This window comes from Quercus suber, unplaced genomic scaffold (assembly GCF_002906115.3).
Source record: "Quercus suber isolate HL8 unplaced genomic scaffold, Cork oak 2.0 scaffold_562, whole genome shotgun sequence".
In the NCBI taxonomy this organism is placed as follows: domain Eukaryota; kingdom Viridiplantae; phylum Streptophyta; class Magnoliopsida; order Fagales; family Fagaceae; genus Quercus; species Quercus suber.
The window spans coordinates 344765-368215 of record NW_027070007.1 but is presented as its reverse complement, the minus strand read 5'-3'; the positions used below and the strand labels follow the sequence as shown (position 1 = coordinate 368215).

At 32.6% G+C, this 23451-nt stretch overlaps 2 protein-coding genes across 2 annotated transcripts; both read right to left on the bottom strand.

Moving 5' to 3' along the window:
- Positions 1 to 15380: 15380 nt before the first annotated feature.
- Positions 15381 to 15887, bottom strand: LOC136063700 (uncharacterized). The gene has a single exon (XM_065764452.1). It carries the CDS (start codon positions 15885 to 15887, stop codon positions 15381 to 15383), a length of 507 nt encoding a protein of 168 aa, XP_065620524.1.
- Positions 15888 to 19667: 3780 nt separating this feature from the next.
- LOC112006531 (uncharacterized) lies at positions 19668 to 23211 on the bottom strand. Its single transcript, XM_065764451.1, has 2 exons — positions 22626 to 23211; positions 19668 to 19750 (listed from the first exon to the last, which is right to left on the bottom strand). Exons 1-2 carry the CDS (start codon positions 23209 to 23211, stop codon positions 19668 to 19670), a joined length of 669 nt encoding a protein of 222 aa, XP_065620523.1.
- Between the last annotated feature and the right edge of the window lie 240 nt (positions 23212 to 23451).

Below are 23451 nucleotides of genomic sequence, written 5' to 3'. Positions count from 1 at the left end.
TTATAGCTTTTTCAATTTTTCATAAAATGTTTTCAAAAATAGATGATTAATGCGTGCCTTAAGGGCATACATTAATCGGACCCTATTAATAGTTATAATTACTTTTATTTGATAGGGTAACAAGTGTCACTTGATAGTGACTTTGTTGACATTAGTGTCTGTAAAACTAGCTAGGTATACAGATTGAGATCAGGTGCAATAGCCCTAGCTATTGCACCATGCAATTCATTTTTAATGGCTGTGATTAAAAGTTAGGAATGTTACTTTTAATATCAGTCATTGGATCAAAGTGGTTTAAAAAGCAAAAAAAAAAAAAAAAAAATGTTAAAAGTTAGAAAAGGTAAAAGATGAAAAAAATTGAAACTTTTTGTGAGGGATTTAGGGGGTATTGCACCGGATCCAAATCCCTAGGTATACGAATGTGAGTTGTGTTGAGTTGGATGTAGGGATATTGCACTTGATACAATAGCTATCAAGGGTTGAGATTGAAATTTAAAAAAAAAAAATTTAATTTAATTTTCAGCCATTGAATAAAAAGTAAAAAAGTTGAAGTTAAAATATAAATATGGAAAAATATATGTGTGTGTGTGGGGGGGGGGGGGGGGGAAGGAGTAATTGCATTGTTGCAATACCAACTCTAATTGCATGATTAATTTATGGATTTACACAATAAGTGTAACATTCCAGCCTAATTGCATGATTAATTTATGGATTTATATATTTAGTATTATCTTAATTAATTTAAGTGCATAAGGCTTTGATATTTTGATGTTATAAAAGGTATTGGCCGTTATTTATTTATTTATATTTTTATATATATCATGGAAAGAAGTTTATAAAGGTAAGGGTTTATATGCAAAGTTATTTTATTATTTGGGCCTATCTAGAATATAAGAATATGGAGGGGTGGTAAGTAAATTTTAAAAAAGTTGAAAGGGTGACTCATCAACACTTTTCCCCTTAGCAAACACGTGCTCCACTCAAATTATTTTCCCTTGCCTTCTTTGCTACACTAGAACACTTTCTTTGTTCCTTTCTTTTCCTCTTTCTTTGTTCTTACATGATAGCTCCATCTCACACCAACAGCCTCTCTCTCTCTCTCATTGAAACCATATATCTCTCTCTAAAGAAGAAATTAAAAGATTAACACTAAATTTTTAGCTTCAAAGTTTCTGGGTGACGAGAATGAGAACGTGGACACTTGAGCTCCTCTTATACAAATCTCTCGCATATTTTGTTTTTAGGTAAGGGATATGTGATATGTGCGTTTGATAAGTATAAGGATTGTTTAAAAAATTTATTATGCATCTAAACCTTTTAATTAGACCTATTACATATAAGTATGATTTAAGTAAAGATATATGTTTATGAATTCTTGAATCCTATATATATGATAATTTTAGCATATTGATGTTGTTACTTATATCACGAATGTAATATTTAAAGAATAAAGTGGATATGCTACTGTTATGAAATATGTATGTAAAAGCATAATTATTAGAAAAATATAGTTTTTGGGTTATTTCATTGTTATGATATGAACTCAGCTAGTAGGGGTTATAGTACTAGCATTTCTATGGAAATTTTGATTGGCCATTATAAGTGGTGAGGACTCTGTTGTATCCACCTTCGTTGGGAATGGCCAACTTGTGGAGGATGCTAACCGACCCCCATGGTTGATGATATGATCACACCAAAAGAGATGTGACACTTTCTAATATGATCCTGGGATTTCCTAGCATTGTGGGGAATGCTGGATACTTGGCACAATGTGCTAGAAGCCTCCCAAAGTTGTGACAAACTTACAATTGAATTAACTAATATGTATCATGAATGAGATATTAAGTTATTTTGTATTTATAAGAAAAGTATGATGATGAGAAAGGTATGTTGAATGTGTTATAAGTCTAATGGAAAGTTTATGATAAAATATTTTATAGTCTATTTAAAGATAAGATTACTGAATTATGTTTAAGTTCTTATTATGTCCTTTTATTATTATATGAAAGGAAAATGATGTATTTTCACTTGAAAGTTCATAAGTTATTTTAAGAATAGTATGAAGACTATTTATCAAAGCGGGTTTATCCATAAAATATTTGATTTACATGTATTCTTATTAAATACTCATGGAGCTTAAAACCTTACTAGGCTTCGCAACTTACTCTATTATATTTCAGTGCATAAGTTCTTTCCTGGAAGTAGCGAGAGTATTAGAGGTGGCAAGGAATCTATGATTCTCATTTGTTAGAATGTATAGTTTTCTTTTGTTGTATAGTAGTTTAGCTCTTTTGTTGTATAGGAGGAATCAAGATGTACTTGTTCCTTTTGAGCACAGATGTATTTCAAAACTTTAGTTTGTTTTGAACCCCAGTTGTATGTCTTGGGGTTAGGTTTGTAAATAAAAGTTTTGCTAAATGTTTAACTATGTAATATTTACACGAATACCTTAAGTTTTAGCCAAGTTGTAATCTTGCAAAGTTCGAAATGAAATGAAGTTTCAAAGTTTTACGAACCTTTGGATATTATGGCTTTTATACAAGGAAATACAAAGGAATACAAAAAAAATGATATTTGATAAGCACCTTCAGCTTAAGTTAGTTCGTGTTAATATTGAGGTAAACTTGATATTAACATGATGGTCATGCTCTAAATTCTGAAGTGCAAGTTTGAGTCATGACAATAAACTTAGGAGATTGGAGTTGGAAAGTCCTCTAGACTTGGAGCCTGCAGGGACAAGTGCATTTTGGGCTACAAAATCTAAGACTAAAGTATGAAAAGATATATTATACACTTGATGTCAATATGCAATGTAATAATCATTTTTCTTATTTAAAAAATGAAAAGCCGCTAAAATCAGTAGATATTTCAGAAATAGCTAGAAAAAAATGTGTATAGAGATGGACTACTTTGAATTGTACAAATTTCTATATTTTTTCTTAAAAATAAAATTTTTAAACAAAGAGCCTCTTAGAGGTTAACACTTGTAGCACTATAAAATGCCGAAAAGCATATTGAGGCCTTCAAGTTGGCTTGGCATTTTGTTCAATGGCATCAGATTTGTTGCCTTTAAGTTGGCTTAGTACTTTTGATGTCACGGAAACTACATGAAAACAAACACATTATTTTCTGAATGGGAAAAGAAACTAAACACGTTCGCTTCTGAATGAAAACCTCAAATCCATGAGGGGTCTCTTGAATCCACAAAGTGATAGGATTCTATAATCCCCCAGAGAGAAATAAACAAAGTTTGCATTTTTTTTATAAATCTAAAAACAGAATTGCCTAGTAGGCTTCAATATGTTGAAATAGCAAAAAGAAAACCTAGGGTGGCTAGGAAAACGCCTAGAAACCCTAATTCGTGCTAACCACGCAATTAGGTGGCAAAGTAGTAATTTTTTGCCAAAAATAGAAAAATTGAAATAATTTCAAAAATTTAAAATACTATCTCTACAAGACATCCCAAAATAGACGAAATTTTATTATGACTTTTAAGCTAAAAGCTATTAAGGAAAAATAAATATTACTAAAAATAGTAAAAAAAAAAAAAAAGTTTTCGAGGCCTTAACGAAGGAATTTGCCTAAATTTGGGCAACCCTTGAGGCCTTGAGTTTGGATTAGAATGTCGTTTCCCTTCAACTTGCCAAATTTTGTTAGGAATCCAGTATTTCCTAATGGGGATGGATATGAATTGTAGGGGAATTGATGAGAATTGTAAGGATATTGACTTAATTCGAGGTATAATCACCCTTCATAGAGAAAGAAAGAGATTAAGAGAATGAAATATGTACTAATGCACTTATGCAATGAGTTGGTTTATTATTCAATAATGGAAATGTGATTACACCCTCCAGAGAGAGAGAGAGAGAGAGAGAGAGAGAGAGAGAGAGAGAGAGAGAGAGAGAGAGAGAGAGAGAGAGAGAGAGAGAGAGATGCACTAATGCACTGAAGCAATAAGTTGGTTTATTCTTCAATAATGGAAATGTGATTACAAGTAGGTATTTATACAACTATAAAACTATTCTGTTAGCCCACATGGCCTTATCCTAATGGTTCAATTATTTCTTTTATGCATTAATAATTCCAACATGTGTTACATGTGGTTAACATGCTTGGAATTGTAACTAACTAACTAAATCCATATACAACAAATATTATCCATATGCTTATAGCATTCCTAATATTTCCCTCCTCTTCAAAACACCTTGCCCTCAAGGTGTTGTTATTGAGTGACACTTTCATGAGAGGTGACCTGCCATAGAACCAATACTCCAATGACATTTTGTATGCATATGACATCGTAAATTGACTGTTACAAAGATATTGGCCATACATTACCTTCCTAATTGCATCAGGTGCCCCAAAAGCATCATGGTTAATACAGATGACACCAAATGCACTAAAAATATGGTATAGAAGCTTTTCATCCACATTAAGGTCAAGGACTCCACTGTAATGTTTGCACCAATGTGTAAGCTCCTTTTGTTTTTCTTGATTGTTAATCACTAACGTTGGCAAGATGGTAACTTACCATGAGATCCTTGCCCAATATCACCTATGACTTCAATGGGCAAATTAAGTGATTTCATGTGATCCCACTAAGCGGTCCATACCCATGACCAATTGATCTCATTGGTAGCCACATAGTATAATAGTTTCTTTGGTTCCTTATTAGAACATTCCAGTGTTTTCAAAACCAACCAAAAGCACTTATGATCACTAAAGCAAGCTAGATAATCTGCCTGTACATGAGCATATGTCCCCATTTCGACAAGAATGTCCAAATTCAATTGTGCCAGATCTTCTATAAGGTAAATGTCATGGTGCAGAGAATTGATGCAGGGCACGATTGCAATGCTCATATCTGAAATAAAAGACCACCTATATTTGTTAGGGTCAAAGACTTCCATAGAACTCAAGGATTGGTGCATGTTCTTCTTCTCTTTGACTGGCATGGTTAAAAGGCCGATATGTTGAAAAGTGACCCAACCATCTACGCCTTTGAAGTTGCTAGGAACTGCTGGAGTTTGTGATGTGCCGTGAACTTGAACTTGAACCTCAATAGGACCCTTGCATGGACCATTAAAACTCATTAATTCCTTTAAATTAAGAAACTCTTCAAGATTAGCCACATTTTTACTGTCATTTGCATCTTCACTATCAAGGGTAGTTTTTTGTTGATTCAAAAACTTGAAACTTATCACTTGTTCCTTCAAGAAGCTATAACTCTTCTTCGGACATGTTCTTAAGATCCTCCTGCACTCTTGAAAGTTCTTCCTTCATGGCCATGTTAGATTCAACCAAGGCATTGACCTTCTCTAGAACAAAGTTGTGAGATTCGTACAAAGCCTTGACATCCACTGAAACTTTGTTCACCATTTGCCGTAATTCTTTCCAAAATTCTCTTTGGTCATATTCTTCCGTTTCATGATCGATGGCTTTGATACCACTTGTTATGAACCCAGTGGTTTCTAAAGGGGATTGATAGGATTATAGGGGAATTGATAGGAATTTTAGGGATATTGACTTAATTAGAGGTAGTCACCCTCCGTAGAGAAAGAAAGAGATTAAGAGAGAGAGATGCACTAATGCACTTAAGGAATGAATTGGTTTATTCTTCAATAATGAAAATGTGATTACACCCTCCATAGAGAAAGAAAGAGATTAAGAGAGAGAGAGATGCACTAATGCACTAAAGCAATGAGTTGGTTTATTATTCAATAATGGAAATGCGATTACAAGTAGGTATTAATAGAACCATAAAATTATTCTATTAGCTCACATGACCTTATCCTAATGGTCTTATTATTTCTCATGTGCATTAATTATTCCAACATGTGTTAAATGTAATTAACATGCTTGAAATTGTAACTAACTAACTAAATCCATATACAACAATTATTATCCATATGCTTATAGCATTCCTAACAAATTTCATGCAATTCCGACACTGACTTTTGATGCCCTTGCTACTCCAAAAAGGCCTATGCTATATGTTCTATTTGTCCAAAGCCATCAAATTTACAACATATTCTAGCGTCTATGTGATTGTTGGCTTCTCCTTTGTGATTGTTATCATTCTTTTGTTTCTCCCTCCATCTTAAGAGACACAAACACACAAATAAATATAAACATATATATATATATATATATTAAAAAAAAAAAAGAAAAAAGAAAAAGAAAAAAGCAACTTCCACTTCCTGCCATACAAATCATTCATTAAAGTATCTTCTCTCTTTTAATTCTTCATTTTGGCTACATGGATTTGCCCTTAATTTCTGGAAAGAGTATGGAAAGTAGCCATCAATCAAAAGGGATAAAAAGGTTCATTTTAAGCGATTTCTACTTATCTTGAACGGTGGTTACGTTTTAATCACAAAAGAAAACTATGTCATAAGTATCTTTATATCCACCTCCATTTATTTTTTAGACCATTTAGATGGGATCAATCCGTAGAGAGAAATATAATGGCCAAAATGGGGTTTCACCCATTTCTTACAAACTTTCCAGCAAAATGTCCACTGTCTGAAATTATAGCAAAATTGAAGTTAGATTTTTTTTTTTTTTTTGGGAACTTGAGTCCACGGAACTTGAGTTCCACTTGAATATGGAACTCGAGTTGCGTGAACTTGAGTCCCACAAATATATATATTTTTTATTTAAAATTTCCAATTTACTATAACTTGATTGTCCAAAAATCGAGTTTCAAAATAAAGACATTTTCCTAAATAATTTCAAACATGAGGCATTTTGTTGGAAAATTTTGGCGAAAAGGGAAAATGCCCATTTTGGCTGAAATATAATTAACAACGAATGGTTGATCATTTGGATGTGTTTAGAAGTAAATGGAACAATTTATTTCTTACCCCTTATTTTTGGTGTCATCCAAAAATGAACTTTTTATTTTTTTATTATTTATAAATAATAATTTATTCATATACATTGTGCCTGGCAGCTCAGTAAGCATTTCGCCCCAGGAGGGGTGGCCCAGTTGGTGTGAGATCTCGCGTGCATGCATGAGGTCCCTCATTCGAGTCGTGGCAGGTATTATGTGGGGTGTGGGTTCCTATCATGCATTCCACTGGCTCTCTTGGGGTGCTAGGGTGAAGTCTGTAGCACCCGGTCACAGTAGCTACAGCTCAATCCAACATTCCCTAGCGGAAGGTGCCCTTATTAGGTCACGCCCCATGGGGTAAGCCACATATGGTCGCCCCTGCCCTCCCCCCCTTCTTCATTCATCAAAAAAGTAAGCATTTCACACAAATTATATAAATTACTACGTAATTTTACTATTGTTTTACCATTTGCTACTGCATCTAAATCTTGCGTACCAAACATTCTGTCACCAAAACACAACAAATAAATCTAGGAGATTGTGGCCATTTAGAACTAGATCTCGTACATGTACTATTGTTTTCAGCCTTCAATACTCTAATAAATAAAAAATGGCTAATTACAACTTTCCCAACTGTGGTTTAGCTGAAATTAAGTTGCTTATTTGTGGTTTGAAATTTGACACTTTACTCATTTGAGGTTAGTTCAGCTAGGATTGTGTTACCACCTTTATTAAAAATGAGGCTAAATATCTATTTTTGCTCTCTTTAATGTCTCTCTCCTTTCAAAACATAAAAACATAAAAGAATAAGAAAAAATAAGATCAAAGAGTGAGAATTTTATAAAAATTATAAACAAACATTGCCACCACCATATAAACTTCTATCAACATTGTTAATCTTTTCAGTATTGATCATGTCACAAATATCAAGCAGTTAGGCTCATCAAGGTTCTCCGAGGTGGCATCTTCAATGATCTCCGAAGTGCCCACCTCGACATCTCCAATATTGAGGCTTTCACCAAAGGCACTAACTTTATCCATCAAATTGTCACTCATACATCATCCTTGATTCCAACATTGATTGTTTCTCCCTTGGGTACGGCTGCTGGGTCATCCCCAGCCTCAAGGGCCTTCCTGCTTACAACATGATAAATTTGGGTTAGCACTTCTGCGAAGGCAAACCCAAAAAATACCCAGTTTTTTATGATCCTAAAGAGAAGCTTCTATGGTGGTACTGTTTGTCAATTTTTACAAAACCCTTATTTTTGATCTTGTTTTCTCTTATTATTATTATTATTATTTTTAATATTTTTAATGTTTTGAGAGAAGAGATACATAAAACAGAGCCAAAATACATATTTCGCCTCATTTTTTACAAAGGTGGAGTAACGGATCTCTAACTGAGGTAATTTTAGGTGGGTAAAATACTAAATTACTAATGGACAACTTAAATTTCTTCAAATTACAAGTGAGTAAGTTGTAATTAACCCAATAAAAANGAGAGAGAGAGAGAGAGAGAGAGAGAGAGAGAGAGAGAGAGAGAGAGAGAGAGAGAGAGATGCACTAATGCACTGAAGCAATAAGTTGGTTTATTCTTCAATAATGGAAATGTGATTACAAGTAGGTATTTATACAACTATAAAACTATTCTGTTAGCCCACATGGCCTTATCCTAATGGTTCAATTATTTCTTTTATGCATTAATAATTCCAACATGTGTTACATGTGGTTAACATGCTTGGAATTGTAACTAACTAACTAAATCCATATACAACAAATATTATCCATATGCTTATAGCATTCCTAATATTTCCCTCCTCTTCAAAACACCTTGCCCTCAAGGTGTTGTTATTGAGTGACACTTTCATGAGAGGTGACCTGCCATAGAACCAATACTCCAATGACATTTTGTATGCATATGACATCGTAAATTGACTGTTACAAAGATATTGGCCATACATTACCTTCCTAATTGCATCAGGTGCCCCAAAAGCATCATGGTTAATACAGATGACACCAAATGCACTAAAAATATGGTATAGAAGCTTTTCATCCACATTAAGGTCAAGGACTCCACTGTAATGTTTGCACCAATGTGTAAGCTCCTTTTGTTTTTCTTGATTGTTAATCACTAACGTTGGCAAGATGGTAACTTACCATGAGATCCTTGCCCAATATCACCTATGACTTCAATGGGCAAATTAAGTGATTTCATGTGATCCCACTAAGCGGTCCATACCCATGACCAATTGATCTCATTGGTAGCCACATAGTATAATAGTTTCTTTGGTTCCTTATTAGAACATTCCAGTGTTTTCAAAACCAACCAAAAGCACTTATGATCACTAAAGCAAGCTAGATAATCTGCCTGTACATGAGCATATGTCCCCATTTCGACAAGAATGTCCAAATTCAATTGTGCCAGATCTTCTATAAGGTAAATGTCATGGTGCAGAGAATTGATGCAGGGCACGATTGCAATGCTCATATCTGAAATAAAAGACCACCTATATTTGTTAGGGTCAAAGACTTCCATAGAACTCAAGGATTGGTGCATGTTCTTCTTCTCTTTGACTGGCATGGTTAAAAGGCCGATATGTTGAAAAGTGACCCAACCATCTACGCCTTTGAAGTTGCTAGGAACTGCTGGAGTTTGTGATGTGCCGTGAACTTGAACTTGAACCTCAATAGGACCCTTGCATGGACCATTAAAACTCATTAATTCCTTTAAATTAAGAAACTCTTCAAGATTAGCCACATTTTTACTGTCATTTGCATCTTCACTATCAAGGGTAGTTTTTTGTTGATTCAAAAACTTGAAACTTATCACTTGTTCCTTCAAGAAGCTATAACTCTTCTTCGGACATGTTCTTAAGATCCTCCTGCACTCTTGAAAGTTCTTCCTTCATGGCCATGTTAGATTCAACCAAGGCATTGACCTTCTCTAGAACAAAGTTGTGAGATTCGTACAAAGCCTTGACATCCACTGAAACTTTGTTCACCATTTGCCGTAATTCTTTCCAAAATTCTCTTTGGTCATATTCTTCCGTTTCATGATCGATGGCTTTGATACCACTTGTTATGAACCCAGTGGTTTCTAAAGGGGATTGATAGGATTATAGGGGAATTGATAGGAATTTTAGGGATATTGACTTAATTAGAGGTAGTCACCCTCCGTAGAGAAAGAAAGAGATTAAGAGAGAGAGATGCACTAATGCACTTAAGGAATGAATTGGTTTATTCTTCAATAATGAAAATGTGATTACACCCTCCATAGAGAAAGAAAGAGATTAAGAGAGAGAGAGATGCACTAATGCACTAAAGCAATGAGTTGGTTTATTATTCAATAATGGAAATGCGATTACAAGTAGGTATTAATAGAACCATAAAATTATTCTATTAGCTCACATGACCTTATCCTAATGGTCTTATTATTTCTCATGTGCATTAATTATTCCAACATGTGTTAAATGTAATTAACATGCTTGAAATTGTAACTAACTAACTAAATCCATATACAACAATTATTATCCATATGCTTATAGCATTCCTAACAAATTTCATGCAATTCCGACACTGACTTTTGATGCCCTTGCTACTCCAAAAAGGCCTATGCTATATGTTCTATTTGTCCAAAGCCATCAAATTTACAACATATTCTAGCGTCTATGTGATTGTTGGCTTCTCCTTTGTGATTGTTATCATTCTTTTGTTTCTCCCTCCATCTTAAGAGACACAAACACACAAATAAATATAAACATATATATATATATATATATTAAAAAAAAAAAAGAAAAAAGAAAAAGAAAAAAGCAACTTCCACTTCCTGCCATACAAATCATTCATTAAAGTATCTTCTCTCTTTTAATTCTTCATTTTGGCTACATGGATTTGCCCTTAATTTCTGGAAAGAGTATGGAAAGTAGCCATCAATCAAAAGGGATAAAAAGGTTCATTTTAAGCGATTTCTACTTATCTTGAACGGTGGTTACGTTTTAATCACAAAAGAAAACTATGTCATAAGTATCTTTATATCCACCTCCATTTATTTTTTAGACCATTTAGATGGGATCAATCCGTAGAGAGAAATATAATGGCCAAAATGGGGTTTCACCCATTTCTTACAAACTTTCCAGCAAAATGTCCACTGTCTGAAATTATAGCAAAATTGAAGTTAGATTTTTTTTTTTTTTTTGGGAACTTGAGTCCACGGAACTTGAGTTCCACTTGAATATGGAACTCGAGTTGCGTGAACTTGAGTCCCACAAATATATATATTTTTTATTTAAAATTTCCAATTTACTATAACTTGATTGTCCAAAAATCGAGTTTCAAAATAAAGACATTTTCCTAAATAATTTCAAACATGAGGCATTTTGTTGGAAAATTTTGGCGAAAAGGGAAAATGCCCATTTTGGCTGAAATATAATTAACAACGAATGGTTGATCATTTGGATGTGTTTAGAAGTAAATGGAACAATTTATTTCTTACCCCTTATTTTTGGTGTCATCCAAAAATGAACTTTTTATTTTTTTATTATTTATAAATAATAATTTATTCATATACATTGTGCCTGGCAGCTCAGTAAGCATTTCGCCCCAGGAGGGGTGGCCCAGTTGGTGTGAGATCTCGCGTGCATGCATGAGGTCCCTCATTCGAGTCGTGGCAGGTATTATGTGGGGTGTGGGTTCCTATCATGCATTCCACTGGCTCTCTTGGGGTGCTAGGGTGAAGTCTGTAGCACCCGGTCACAGTAGCTACAGCTCAATCCAACATTCCCTAGCGGAAGGTGCCCTTATTAGGTCACGCCCCATGGGGTAAGCCACATATGGTCGCCCCTGCCCTCCCCCCCTTCTTCATTCATCAAAAAAGTAAGCATTTCACACAAATTATATAAATTACTACGTAATTTTACTATTGTTTTACCATTTGCTACTGCATCTAAATCTTGCGTACCAAACATTCTGTCACCAAAACACAACAAATAAATCTAGGAGATTGTGGCCATTTAGAACTAGATCTCGTACATGTACTATTGTTTTCAGCCTTCAATACTCTAATAAATAAAAAATGGCTAATTACAACTTTCCCAACTGTGGTTTAGCTGAAATTAAGTTGCTTATTTGTGGTTTGAAATTTGACACTTTACTCATTTGAGGTTAGTTCAGCTAGGATTGTGTTACCACCTTTATTAAAAATGAGGCTAAATATCTATTTTTGCTCTCTTTAATGTCTCTCTCCTTTCAAAACATAAAAACATAAAAGAATAAGAAAAAATAAGATCAAAGAGTGAGAATTTTATAAAAATTATAAACAAACATTGCCACCACCATATAAACTTCTATCAACATTGTTAATCTTTTCAGTATTGATCATGTCACAAATATCAAGCAGTTAGGCTCATCAAGGTTCTCCGAGGTGGCATCTTCAATGATCTCCGAAGTGCCCACCTCGACATCTCCAATATTGAGGCTTTCACCAAAGGCACTAACTTTATCCATCAAATTGTCACTCATACATCATCCTTGATTCCAACATTGATTGTTTTCTCCCTTGGGTACGGCTGCTGGGTCATCCCCAGCCTCAAGGGCCTTCCTGCTTACAACATGATAAATTTGGGTTAGCACTTCTGCGAAGGCAAACCCAAAAATACCCAGTTTTTTATGATCCTAAAGAGAAGCTTCTATGGTGGTACTGTTTGTCAATTTTTACAAAACCCTTATTTTTGATCTTGTTTTCTCTTATTATTATTATTATTATTTTTAATATTTTTAATGTTTTGAGAGAAGAGATACATAAAACAGAGCCAAAATACATATTTCGCCTCATTTTTTACAAAGGTGGAGTAACGGATCTCTAACTGAGGTAATTTTAGGTGGGTAAAATACTAAATTACTAATGGACAACTTAAATTTCTTCAAATTACAAGTGAGTAAGTTGTAATTAACCCAATAAAAAAACGTGGCGTTTATAGTTTAAACTCGTTTTTTTTTTGGGGAAGAATTTTAAAGTTTAAACTTGAAGTCTTTTTTTGATGGTGAGTTCATAAGAGAACCACTAAGTCACCGACAGGGGCGGCTACACTTGTAAGTTAGGGGGTTCAATGAACTCCTTGGCTTGAAAAAAAAAAAAAATAATAATAATAATAATAATTTTTTTTTATTAATTTAATTACCCTTAAAAGTATTTTTGCATAACTTGGGTTAAATCTTGCATACCCTGACCACAGATCAATTTAGCACAAAAATCAAACAACATAGATTAGTCATCTATAATAACCTTTGTTATAAAACTAGTGATTCAAGAAAAAAAAAAAAGTAAGTTAGTGATTGTTAAATGTATTAATTATGTATAGATGAATGTGGTTATGTAGGTCAATAATTAATATAAGGTTAATAATTTATGAAATAACTAATAAATAATGACAACTACACAAAAATAAAAATGCTATAGAAACTAACAAAATAAAATGGGTACATCTACATTGACAATTGATAATAAACTATCATATGACGATTTCAAAATATGAAAACTCGTAAAAGTAATTGTAAAATTTCATGTATGTTTTTTTTTTTTCTTTTTTTCAATAACACAATATAATCAAATTATCTTTTATCAAAACTTGTTTAAGTTAAATTTCTTAATGACAAATACTTGTAATAAATATGGGTCCCATAAATATAAAACTGACTCAGCCGTCCCCCAGATACTTTGTATCATATCATATGTTCCTGTACATTCTGCTGTCCAGCCGGGTAAAGTATTTTTCACACAATCATTGTCTAAATAATGTTACTTTTGTTTTACCATTTGCTATTGCTTTAATTTTCCGTTCATCCAAATCTTACTAACAAAACAAGAAGCTTGATATATATATTTTTTTATAGGATTAAATCTCTTTTACACTGTATGTTTTATACTCTATGTTTTAATAAATTTGAAAACGTGATATACGTTGCCTTTTAGAATTCACACATATATGCTATCGTCTTCAGCTAGAGATGGTAATTTTGTCCCGCCTCACTTAACTTGCCTCTCCCCACTTTGCCCTGTACGGGTTTCCTCGCCCTGCAAAGGTGGTAAGGCAAGGATGGAGCAAGATTTTATCTCCGCATCACGGGGCGGGCAGGGTGGGAATGAGTTTATACTTTTTAAACCCACCTCGCCCCGCGTTACTAAGGGTTATAATTGTAAATTATTCATATCTTAAAACCATACTATTTAAACAAATATATTAATATTATCTTATTTTATTCTACCTAATGTGGTCCTTGCCTTTTTATTTTGTTATGTGTTACATTATAAGATTTTTATTTATTTATTTTTTTGTGTGATTGTCTTGTTAAATACTTAGATATATTATTCAATTTTTTGTAAAAATTGATTTGATGAGATAAATTTATGTAATTTTTAGTATATTTTTATTAATGAAATAGGTTTCATTAAAAAATTGTACTAGTTGTAAAGCAAATAAACAAAAAGTAGAGTTTTACGGGTGAGGCGGGAATGAGGTAAGAAAGTTTCCCTATCATGCGGGGCGGGGCGGGGCGTGAATGAGATAAGACAAAACCATGCAGGATGGGGACGAATACCCCATCCTTCAGACCCGCCACCCCATTGCCATTCCTATCTTCAGTCTTTAAATCTTTAGTAAAAAAGGTGTCGTTTAAGCATTAAATGTCGAATTCTTGATATAATCGTGGAAGTTGGTACAATTTGAAAACAATTTTGCAAAACTCCATTTTTTTTTCTTTCTTTCGTAAAATGTTAAAATTATTATCAAATATGTTTTCAATAAATAAATAAATAAAGTTATTTTTTTAATAGATAACATGTCAATTCATAAGATTTATATAAGTAAGATATGTGAAAAATGATCATCTACATTTAAAATTAATTTATTTCATGATTTAGATTAAATATTATAAATTAAAAAAATCTATAAATGACTAAATTAATTAAAATTTTAAATCATGCGGTAGTATGTAAATTTTTACATCTAAGAAATAAAATCTTAATTGTGAAAATCTTATTTCCAAATTTATAGTATCACTTTATTATTTTTCAACCTAAACATATACTCTTTTAATCAAACAACTAAAAAAAAAAAATATACTCAATTTGTAAAAAATATGGGAAGTCAATAATATTTTATTATAAAAAGAAAATTATTGAATATTTCTAAAATACAATTAATGCGTTACTTCACACTAACAAAAACAGATATAATATTACAAAATACAACTTATAAAACCACGTGAAAAGGTTATGAATTGCTGAAGATGAGTCTGAACCACCTTATAAACTTTATCCAATCATCTCATTGTCCAATTAGTGTCTATTTGGGGCAGCTTATCTAACTTTTTACTTAAATTTTTTTGCTAAAAGTGTGTTAAAGTATACTTGTACCTTGAAAAAAGTGAGAAAAACTGGAAAAAATTGAGGTTTTTAAAAGTTGTACATCATATACTATACAATAAAATTTGGGCTTAGAAATTGTGATTACATTAAGTGGCTTCAACCAAATTATAAAATTTTTTATATTCAAAAAATATCTAAAACAGAAACAGCAGCCAATCTATCTCTGGCTTGCTTAATTTTCTGAAAATATCCATCAATGGAATCAACTCCTTTCTTGATTGCATTCAGCTCATTTCTCAGACTCATCACATGAGACCTTGAGACAGATGCAAACCTTTTCTCTAACACCTTCCAAACTCCCCTAGCAGACTTTTGCCCAACTGTAATAGCAAGAATTGCAGGGGAAAGAGTGGAATTCACAAAAGTAAACATGGCTTGTTCACGATTCTTCCAAGCTATGAAAGCTGGATTCACTTCAGTAGTAAAATTACCAGATGAATATTTAAGAAATCTATCTGGATCAGTGATTGAATCATCAAGAACATCAATCATGGAATAGGCATCAAGGATTACCTCGATTTGATGTTTCCAAACTATGTAGTTCTCATAATCAAGCTTCACAGTCATCATTGATGACATATTTGATAATAGCAACAGTGAAGTATTCACTGGTAAACTTGCAGTAGCCATAGCAGGGAGATTAGTTGAGGTAGATGCTGAAGAAGACGAAGCTATTGAACTGGATCAAAGCTCTGATACCATGAAAAGATCTCTCAATCTCTATAGAATTATCACAGAAACTCAAGAAACGAAAAACAGAGAAAAGAGAGAAAAATAGAGAGAGAGAGAATAGTTGCAAAACTTCTTCAAATGTTATATTTCTGAATACAAGACTTAAATTAATTACAATGGAGGTGATCATCTATATTTATACATTCACAGTGAGGGATAGAGAGACGGAGGAGATTGATAACTGTTTCACATATTGATAACCGTTTCACACGTGTTCTAACAACCTCACGCACGTGCATTCCCACAGCTAACAAACTTCTAACTGACTTATACTTTATATACAAAACGGCACCGTTCCTTTTAATGAGAAACGGTAGCGTTTTGTTTTGATTTTCCTTTATGTTTGCTTCGCCTTATGCACGACACCGTTTTAGCTGTTGGAACTTCTTCTTCTTCTTCCTCATGATCTGAGCTTGCTGGACCTCCAGTATTACAATGGCTTTCATTCATTGCTTTGGTTGGGAGCTTCCTAATGACGTGTTGCCAACTGAGTTGGACATGACTGAAGAGTTTGGTCTCGCAACTCCTAGAGCCAAGCACCTAGTTGCTATTCCTACTTATCGTCTTCACAAATGATATATAATATGCGTTCTCTTTTTGTTTTTGTTGTCTAGACTAATTAACGTGCTTGTATGAATGTCTAGATTTGTGGTTGTATAATTGTATTGCATTTTCTCATTTTGTGGACCATCTTTCCTGTACACACCTGATCATGTACAACTCTATAAGCTATCATATACCTGGTGTTCCTTAGTTACTCAGAAAAGCTATGAAGGATTAATGAACCTTGATTTTACATAATTTCATTGTGAGGTTTGTTTTTCTGTTTTGTTTATACAATCATACATGCACATGAAGGTTTAAAAGCGCAGGCAGAAACTTGAAGCTAACTAAGCACGAAGGTGAGTTGCGTAGTGTCTGCCTTCTTACCTTCTATTCAAAAATTGCTAGAAAAATTTATCATACTCAAGAATCAGAATAAACAAGGGACTCATTGAATTTACACAATACGTTCCAATATAACTGGTTGATTCTTTCTGTACGTATGTCAAATTTTATCTTTTTGTGTGTACGCGCGCTAGAGGTCTATCGGGTTTATAAATATGACAATTATAATGTAACAACCCACTAGAGGGATTTAACATATTCAATTACAAGGCAAGAAAAAAAAATTCACTATCAAATAAAAGTTTACAGACTAAATAATTTTATTCTCTTCGCGAGCTAACTAAAGTGTCCAAACTCATCTAATATCCACAGAATTCTTTGATAAGGAGATATTATGGCTAGACATGGCAAAATGGGCGGGTCGGGTTGGGTCAATCAGGTTGCGGATCAAAAACAGATCATTTTAAGCGGGTTAAAAATGGGTTCGGGTCATTCGGGTTGCGAGTTGGGTCGGGTCGAGTCGAGTTGACTCATATTTTTCATATGTTTTTTTAAAAAAAAAAAAGAAAAAGAAAAAAAGAAACAACATGTATTTGCCATTTGAAAAGTCATGCAACAAATTACTGGATGTAAAATGCATTACTTTGAATTTACCACTTATATCAAGAATGAATTACACTTATTCAATAATTTTAAAATTATACAAATCCTAACATTGCTATCTAAAACAAAATAACACAAAGCTAAGTAAAACAAATACACACAAGTTTTATTTATACACAATTTCAACATCCCAAAATATAAATCAAAATTACAAATGACTTATTGGATAATTCATTTGACAAAAAATAAAAACATATAAGAAATTTACAATTTTGAAAATTAATTTTATAATCTATTGTTAGTTGTGGTTGACACTTTATTTCAATTTGAGATATACATTAAAGTTTGATTGTTTACTTATTTATACATTGTCTCTTTTATGAATATCATATCATTATTAAGTAACACACATTCTAGGAAATTTCATAATTTATTTGGAAAAGTTGTTTATTTTGGACATAAATTGTTAAAAAATAGGTTTAAACATTCATAATTTATGTTAATTTGATACTTTGGCTTCACTATTTTCACACTTGTAAATGTTTCTCACACATTTCTACAATTTTAAATCTATGTTTTTAACTGTACTGTAATCAGATTATCTTGACTTGTACTTTACTATTTGATATTTAAAAACTTTACTCATTACAGAATGCTCAACCATTCATTTTTCAATTAATTTGCATGCAGTTATGTAAATGTCTCAATTGTTTCCTTAAAACTCACAACAAATAATTAAACCAATATTGTCTTAATTTTATTATTATTATTATTTTTTTTTTACCAAAAAAAAAAGTATGAAAAAAAAGTTTGGGTTGGGTCGCGGGTTGGGTTGGGTCGGGTTGACCTGCAAAAAACATGGGTCAGTTATGGGTCAACCCGTTTTTGCTTCGAGTCAAAAAAATCAGTAAGGTATTTTTCGAGTCTAGTCAGAAAATTTTGACCCGTTTTGCCATGTCTAATTATGGCGTTAGCCTCTAGTCCACAACTCTAAGTATCCACTTAAAGATTCAGAACTAGCACTTGAATGAATTGTTATTACAGAAACTTCAACACCACCAGTTCGATATATTGTTCTATTGATCACTGATACAAGCTTTCGAAAGCAATAAGCATAAAGCCTTCAGATTTACAGTATCTTAGGCTCCAAAAGTCATGTTCACATTCTCTAGGGTTTTATTTATATGCTTAAGGCTCAAAGACATGAAACCCTAGTGTTCAAAGCCATTAGATTTACTATATATATTCTAATATGGTGGTGTTTATTTCATACCACTTATTGCACACATGTACACACACTTTTTGCAATAAAATTATAACGTAAGTACGAATTAGTATTTACCCATTCCGACATCTATCTTGTCCTTTGTGATTGTTGTCTTTCTTTTGTTTCTCCCTCCATCTTAAGAGACACACACACAAAAATGAATATAAAAACAATTTCCACTTCTTGACATACAAATCATCCATTAAAGTATCTTTTCTCTTAATATGTCATTTTGACCAAGGTTCTCAAACCTGAATTGGAATGGCCAGTCCGGTCGGATTAACCATGAATCAATCACAAAGTTGGTTTTTTACATGTAAGAACAGGTCATTCAAATATTTTGAGAGAACCCCTTGAATTGGGGTAAGAACAGGTCATTCAAATATTTTGAGAAAACCCCTTGAATTGGGGTTTGACCCAAGAAACCATTTGAAATGTGAGCCGGTTCAACTGGGTCAAAGAGTTGCATTTACCTCTTAAAAATAGAGAAAAGGGAGCTATGGGGTGTAGAACATGCTTTTAAAAACTAGACCGGCCAGTCTGACCAGTTCAAACAGGAACCAGCCATTCATCCAATTTGATTATGACAAATACCCGGAAAAGAGCTAAAAACCGAGAATAATCAGGAACCAACCAGTTCAATCGTAAAAACTAGAAACTGGTATGGTTGAAGCGGCTATTGGAATGTTTGATGATAGATCAAAACACTATCGTTTTGAACAACAACAACTACAACAAAGAGAGGAAAAAAAAAGAATATGAAATATAGGTAAAAAAAAAAAAAAAAATAGAACCGTGATATGTATTTTACAAAGGGATCTATTGAGGTGGATATCCTTTAGCTTCTTTAACTTCTTTAGCTCACTGATTTTTATATTGAGTTTTGCTGCAACGAGAGAGACAGATAAAATTAAGAGTGGCTATGGAGCATAGAAGAAGCAGTTTTGGCTAGTGGCGGCTCTAGGCAGCGGTGGTGCCACCTTATGGCCAGGGTGGTCCGAACCTGAAAAGAAAATTTGTACATAATAATTTAAAATTTTATATCTATTTATCTTTAAAAAAATATTTGAGAACATCCTGAATTTTTTTTATGCCAATAAAATTAAATTTTGGTCTATAATTTGAGCAACTTAACAATATATTAGGGTCTTTCAAGTAAAATGAACCACATGCTTTTATATTCTTTTAAGCTTATACTATGGCCTTAGTTTTAATTTTTGCTTTACCTAACACACTGTCATTGTACGACTATTTTTTTCTCGAAAATATTATAATATATATTATACAACTAATTGGCCAAAGTCACGTAAATTTAGCTTTTTTTATTGTACAACTACTTTTCTTTTTTTTGATAATTTTGATTAGAAAAAAATAACCGTTTTAGTTAATTAAGTGAATAAACTTAAAAAGTTACTTAATTTTTATATAACATCAATTAATTCATTATATATACATATATATATATATATAATAAAATTTTTATTTTTATGATTATAATTAAACATGTGATTGTGCATTCTAAGGAAATTTGATTAAATTTACACGAAAATGTCACTAAATATTATGTTTTTACATTTTGTTATCATATTATTAGTAATAAACTTATTATATTTTTATTTATATAATTTAAAATTTTATTATTTATATTATTTCCCCCAAAAAAAACTTGAACGAAAATCTGGAAAAAAAAAAAATAATAAAACCACTAACAAGGCCCAGTACAAGATCAATCTCATCTCAGACTAAGACTATCACTATTCCAACACCAACACGATTACATTTTTAATTCAACAAATATTGAAAAAAAAATCCTCACTACCTCAGTGCCTCGTGGATTCACAAGTTATTAAACAATTTAAACTAAAACTAAATCAAACCTAAAGGCTAAAAGGAAGTAAGAAACTCACTTACTCTTGCCAAACATCGCCGTCCATTCCTGTTCAGCAACATTAACAACAACCCACAGTACCTAATGAAAATCTCCTCTCAATATTAGCACCTTTCCAACAAAAGTTGAATTAACTTCCATAAGATCCTGCAATGTTCTATCTAATGCTTCAAGTACATATTGATTCACCATAGGAGCTTCATCCCAAATAAGCACTACCACACGTCTAATGAGTTCAGCTAAATCAGATTATTTACTATTAGGATTAGTACCCTTAAATCCTATTGTATGATGCTATGTATGACATTATGTATGACTTAATGTTGTGATTAATAAATTTGTTTTATTATTATCTGAAATAATGGTAACATGAATATTCAGATATTATCATATAGTCCATGAGATGCATAGTATGTGATTTAGTCACAAAAGATATAAGTCACAAGTTCTTTGTAAACTCAGAATTTTAGTTCGTAGTCGGTGATAAAATTTGGCATTTCATCTGCGAATACTATAACATATCAACTAAGATGATTTGTCTTGATCATGGAAGTGGAGACTTCTAGTTAATGTGTTAATATGTTTTAAGAGTTAAGACATATTGAACTAGACCGCTGTGGGATTTATTATTCTCTTAACGACTGTCAAATGAATAATAAATCTTACGACTTCTATTTGCATGAACTCTTAATCTTGAGAGAATAATGGACCTGATCATGAAGTGTAGGTTGCTTTGATATATCAGGAGTGAGATCTAAAGTTATGATCAAAATCTCAGTATGTTAGATAGTTACATTTAGTGTTAATGGAACATATATTTTCAAGATGGAATTTATAATCTCTTAATGGAGATATAAAATATTTCCTTGAGATAAGTTTAATGGGTTCAGTTATTTAGAGAGTTAGGCTTACCACTTTGGTAAGAAATTACTAAAATATATATGGGTAAAATATCATTTTCGTCCCTAAACTTTCAAAAGTTCTATTTTCGTCCCTAAACTTTTCCAAACGTATTGATTTTCGTCCCTCCATTTGACGGAGTGCTGACGTGGCCTTGACAGAGTGCGGATGTGGGAGGGACAAAAATCAATACATTTGGAAAAGTTTAGGGACGAAAATAGAACTTTTGAAAGTTTAGAGACGAAAAACGAACTTTTGTGATAGTTTAGGGACGAAAAACAAACTTTTGAAAGTTTAGGGACGAAAAACGAACTTTTGTGATAGTTTAGGGACAAAAATGATATTCTACCCAATATATATTTATGAAATTAGATTTCATAAATATATGATGAATAACTTTAAAGAATTAAACCGGGTATTCAAGGATTAAAATGTAGTAATCTTCAAAGTGGAAGTCTACATTCATAACATTGTATTACTATGAATATTTTATGAAGGGGTTGCATGTATAATAAAGTCTTGGGATATAATTTATTAATAAGGCTTAGAGTGCAATTATATTTATATAGTGATATTAAATATAATTAATGGTAACTTTGGACTCGTCAAGGGTTGACAGAAAAGCCCAAGGCCCATTGGAGCTAGTGTTTTATTGGTCCCTTTTGGTCCCACTCCAAGCCACACACTAAAGCCCAATTAGAAAGGTCCAATAGGCCAGACCAATTAGATAATCAGTTACATATAAAAGGAGACACATACATAATTTATTATTAGAAAATTAGAAAAAGAGAGACATCATTGTGAAATTGTGTGTATGTGTGAGTGAAGTCACTTGATTATTCTCCCTTGGAAATTGATTGAGAGATCACACATCTTGGGCATAAAGTGGAATTGGAGTGAAGATTAAAAGTGTTCCCAAGAACTTATAATCTTTTGTTTTGAATTTCATTACACTAAGGTACGCTATCTTGTTCTTCAATTCTAAAATTTACATAGTGCATGTTATCAATCATGAATGAAATAAATCCATGTTTGTTGCTTTCGCTGTGTGTTTTGTTTGAGATACAAAACAAGATTTTCCAACATTTACTTATAGAGCAAGTTGATGATGCTTCAGGAATTAAAGGTATTTTAAATCTTGAATTCGCTGTTCTTCCACCAGATAGTAATGTTGCTACAATACCAGATGTTGCTGTGGCAATTGCGATATGACCATCACTTCTTAAGGATGCTAGTAATGCACAATACAAAAATGTTTTTCTAGTTCCTCTTGGACCATCCACAAAGAATGCCATTGTTTGTTTACGTTGAATGACTTCCATTATTGTGTTATAAGCAAATTTTTTATTGTTATTCAACTTGTCCACTAATGTCAATTCTTCATCATCCATAGGAATGGTAAGCTCATCTTGTATGATTCTAGGCATGGATGATCTTTCATAAGATCTTGCAGTTATTGTCAGCAAATCAAATTCTGTGATACGTCTACCATGTTGTGATAGTAATAGTTTTAAATCATTTAGAAGCCTATTTGTACGAACTACATCTGTTGTGATAGACGATGATGGATCATCGTCAACCATAAGCAGGTAGAACTCATTCCACAAATCTCGTACTCCAATTGGTTCACAGAATACCAATATAGTTGCAAATAATCTTCTCAAAGCTGATGGCATTCTATTGTTTGCCGCCTCAAGCATACATTGTCGTATGCTATTATCATTCTCTAATAAACCCCTCTATTCAGCTACTTGCTTAAAGGTTCGGTAGGTTATCCCATTCACAGTCAACAAATCTTGAAATCCTGTTGGTCCTTTCACATGGATCAAAATGACACGTAAATAAAATATTTCTCCTTTTGATGGTGAAACAGTATATATCCTGCCAATTGCCTTTTTATGAGATATTCTTTTTCT

Bases quoted from the DNA above. Each gene is read 5' to 3' on its own strand.
- LOC136063700 (XM_065764452.1), bottom strand. From the start codon at position 15,887: ATGGCTACTGCAAGTTTACCAGTGAATACTTCACTGTTGCTATTATCA.
- LOC112006531 (XM_065764451.1), bottom strand. From the start codon at position 23,211: ATGCCATCAGCTTTGAGAAGATTATTTGCAACTATATTGGTATTCTGT. The intron at 19,751-22,625 runs GTAAATGTTGGA...TTTTCTTTTCAG, and splicing joins ATCATCAACTTGCTCTATAA to GTTCGGACCACCCTGGCCAT.